At 44.9% G+C, this 1,574-nt stretch overlaps 1 protein-coding gene across 1 annotated transcript in view; it reads left to right on the top strand.

Moving 5' to 3' along the window:
- LOC119290759 (pre-rRNA-processing protein ESF2-like) overlaps positions 1 to 919 on the top strand; it is an 8,852-nt gene extending 7,933 nt beyond the window's left edge. The window contains exons 7-8 of the mRNA XM_037569408.1: positions 419 to 556; positions 648 to 919. Coding sequence (XP_037425305.1) covers positions 419 to 556; positions 648 to 668 — 159 coding nt within the window. The 3' untranslated portion in view covers positions 669 to 919. The remainder of the gene's footprint in view (positions 1 to 418; positions 557 to 647) is intronic.
- The last annotated feature ends 655 nt before the right edge of the window (positions 920 to 1,574 follow it).

Here is a 1,574-nt window from a genome sequence, read left to right as displayed (position 1 = left end):
GGAGTTGAGGGAGGCATGAGAGGCTCCGAGGCGGACGGCACCGCCGGCGGCCACCACGCCATATCGGCTCCGACGCTGCCGGTGCTACTGGTTGGATGAGGTTGGGGGAGAGCCGGGGGATAGGCTTGAAGAGAGAGACAAGGGCATATTTGCAAATATGTAACAGAATAGTGGGTGTCTTTGTAAAATTGCCATGGGTTGCTTCCTGGACGTTGGATATGAATCGAACGATTGTGAATCAAAGTTGGCAGGCACACCATCATCACCAATTGTGGTTTTTATAAGAGTAGAGATCACCAGACAAAACATTTCAGTTACAAGCTAGCCCGAACACTGGATATTTTCTCCCTCATTTTGCCGTTCACTGCAAGTTTCATTACTAAAATCTCTATATACGTTGGTGACATCCTTGAAACAGAAGCAAAAGACTGAAGGAAAAGAATCCAATGATGTTGGTGAGACGAATAACGATTGTCCAATTCCTCGACAGAATAGAGCAGTTGAGGATAGAGGCCCTAATAAAAAGGCAAAGCTCTCAAAAAATATTCTGGCCGGAGTAAGTAGTGTGCAGCCCTCTGGCAGTTTATCTGGTGGTGCTTTTTATCTTAGCTAGCTAGTCATTTGACCTGCTTTCGTCGCACTTGCAGGTATTCGGTGGTTCATCATGATCGATTTTGATTCCTGGTGGATTGGAGCATTGCAAACTGAATGTTCTAGCACAAGATCATTGCTGTCTTCACCATCTGCTCCGCCATTGTAGATTAGGCTGTCGTTTTTTGTAATGGAGGGTGAATGGTTTGGTCGTTTGGTGACTGTGGATTGCCAAACATGTATTGCTTCTGCTGTTAATACTGGGATGGATGTACACTGTTGTTAATTTGAAACAGTAAAGTAATATTACCCTGTATTGTATTGGCCATGTGACTGTTCGTTCTGTTGTGATTCTCATGGCGTGTTACAGTTTGCTCTGTAACTAGGGTGGCTCGAAGAACTTGTTCATTGGTGCGAGCCCAGCGTCCCTCCAGCATCTCACCGCGTCCACTATTCTGCTGAGAACTTGGGCAGAGCTGCATCTTGTTCCTGTGTTATTAAAGATCTTCCCATTCCTCTATTTCCAAAGCATCCAGGTGACCAGGAGTCTGGTGGCCTTCCAAGTTCTTCGCTCAGGAGGTGGCGACGCACCCTCATTGTCATTGGAGTCATATACTCCCTCTGTAAACTAATATAAGAGTGTTTAGATCACTACTTTAGTGATCTAAATGCTCTTATATTAGTTTACGGAGGGAATATTATTCTTGCTCGTAGCTTTTGGAACCGAAATGAAGGCACACGGAAAGTGCGAAAGGCCAGTGCTGGAGAATAAAATTGGAGAAGCAGGTAACCTTATCTAACCCACCATTTCACTGAACTTTCTTTGATTTTGACGTGCTAACAGCGGGCCTATCACAATGAGAGGGTAGTTTCTCTGAGGCTACATGGTACTTCGCAAGTACACCATGGCCTATCACCCCATTATACCAAAAAAAAAACAGTCCACTTCTATTGCGCGTTTTTCATTTCGTCATATCACTCCT

Source organism: Triticum dicoccoides, chromosome 1A (genome assembly GCF_002162155.2).
Source record: "Triticum dicoccoides isolate Atlit2015 ecotype Zavitan chromosome 1A, WEW_v2.0, whole genome shotgun sequence".
In the NCBI taxonomy this organism is placed as follows: Eukaryota; Viridiplantae; Streptophyta; class Magnoliopsida; order Poales; family Poaceae; genus Triticum; species Triticum dicoccoides.
This window is presented reverse-complemented; position numbering and strand designations above follow the sequence as displayed.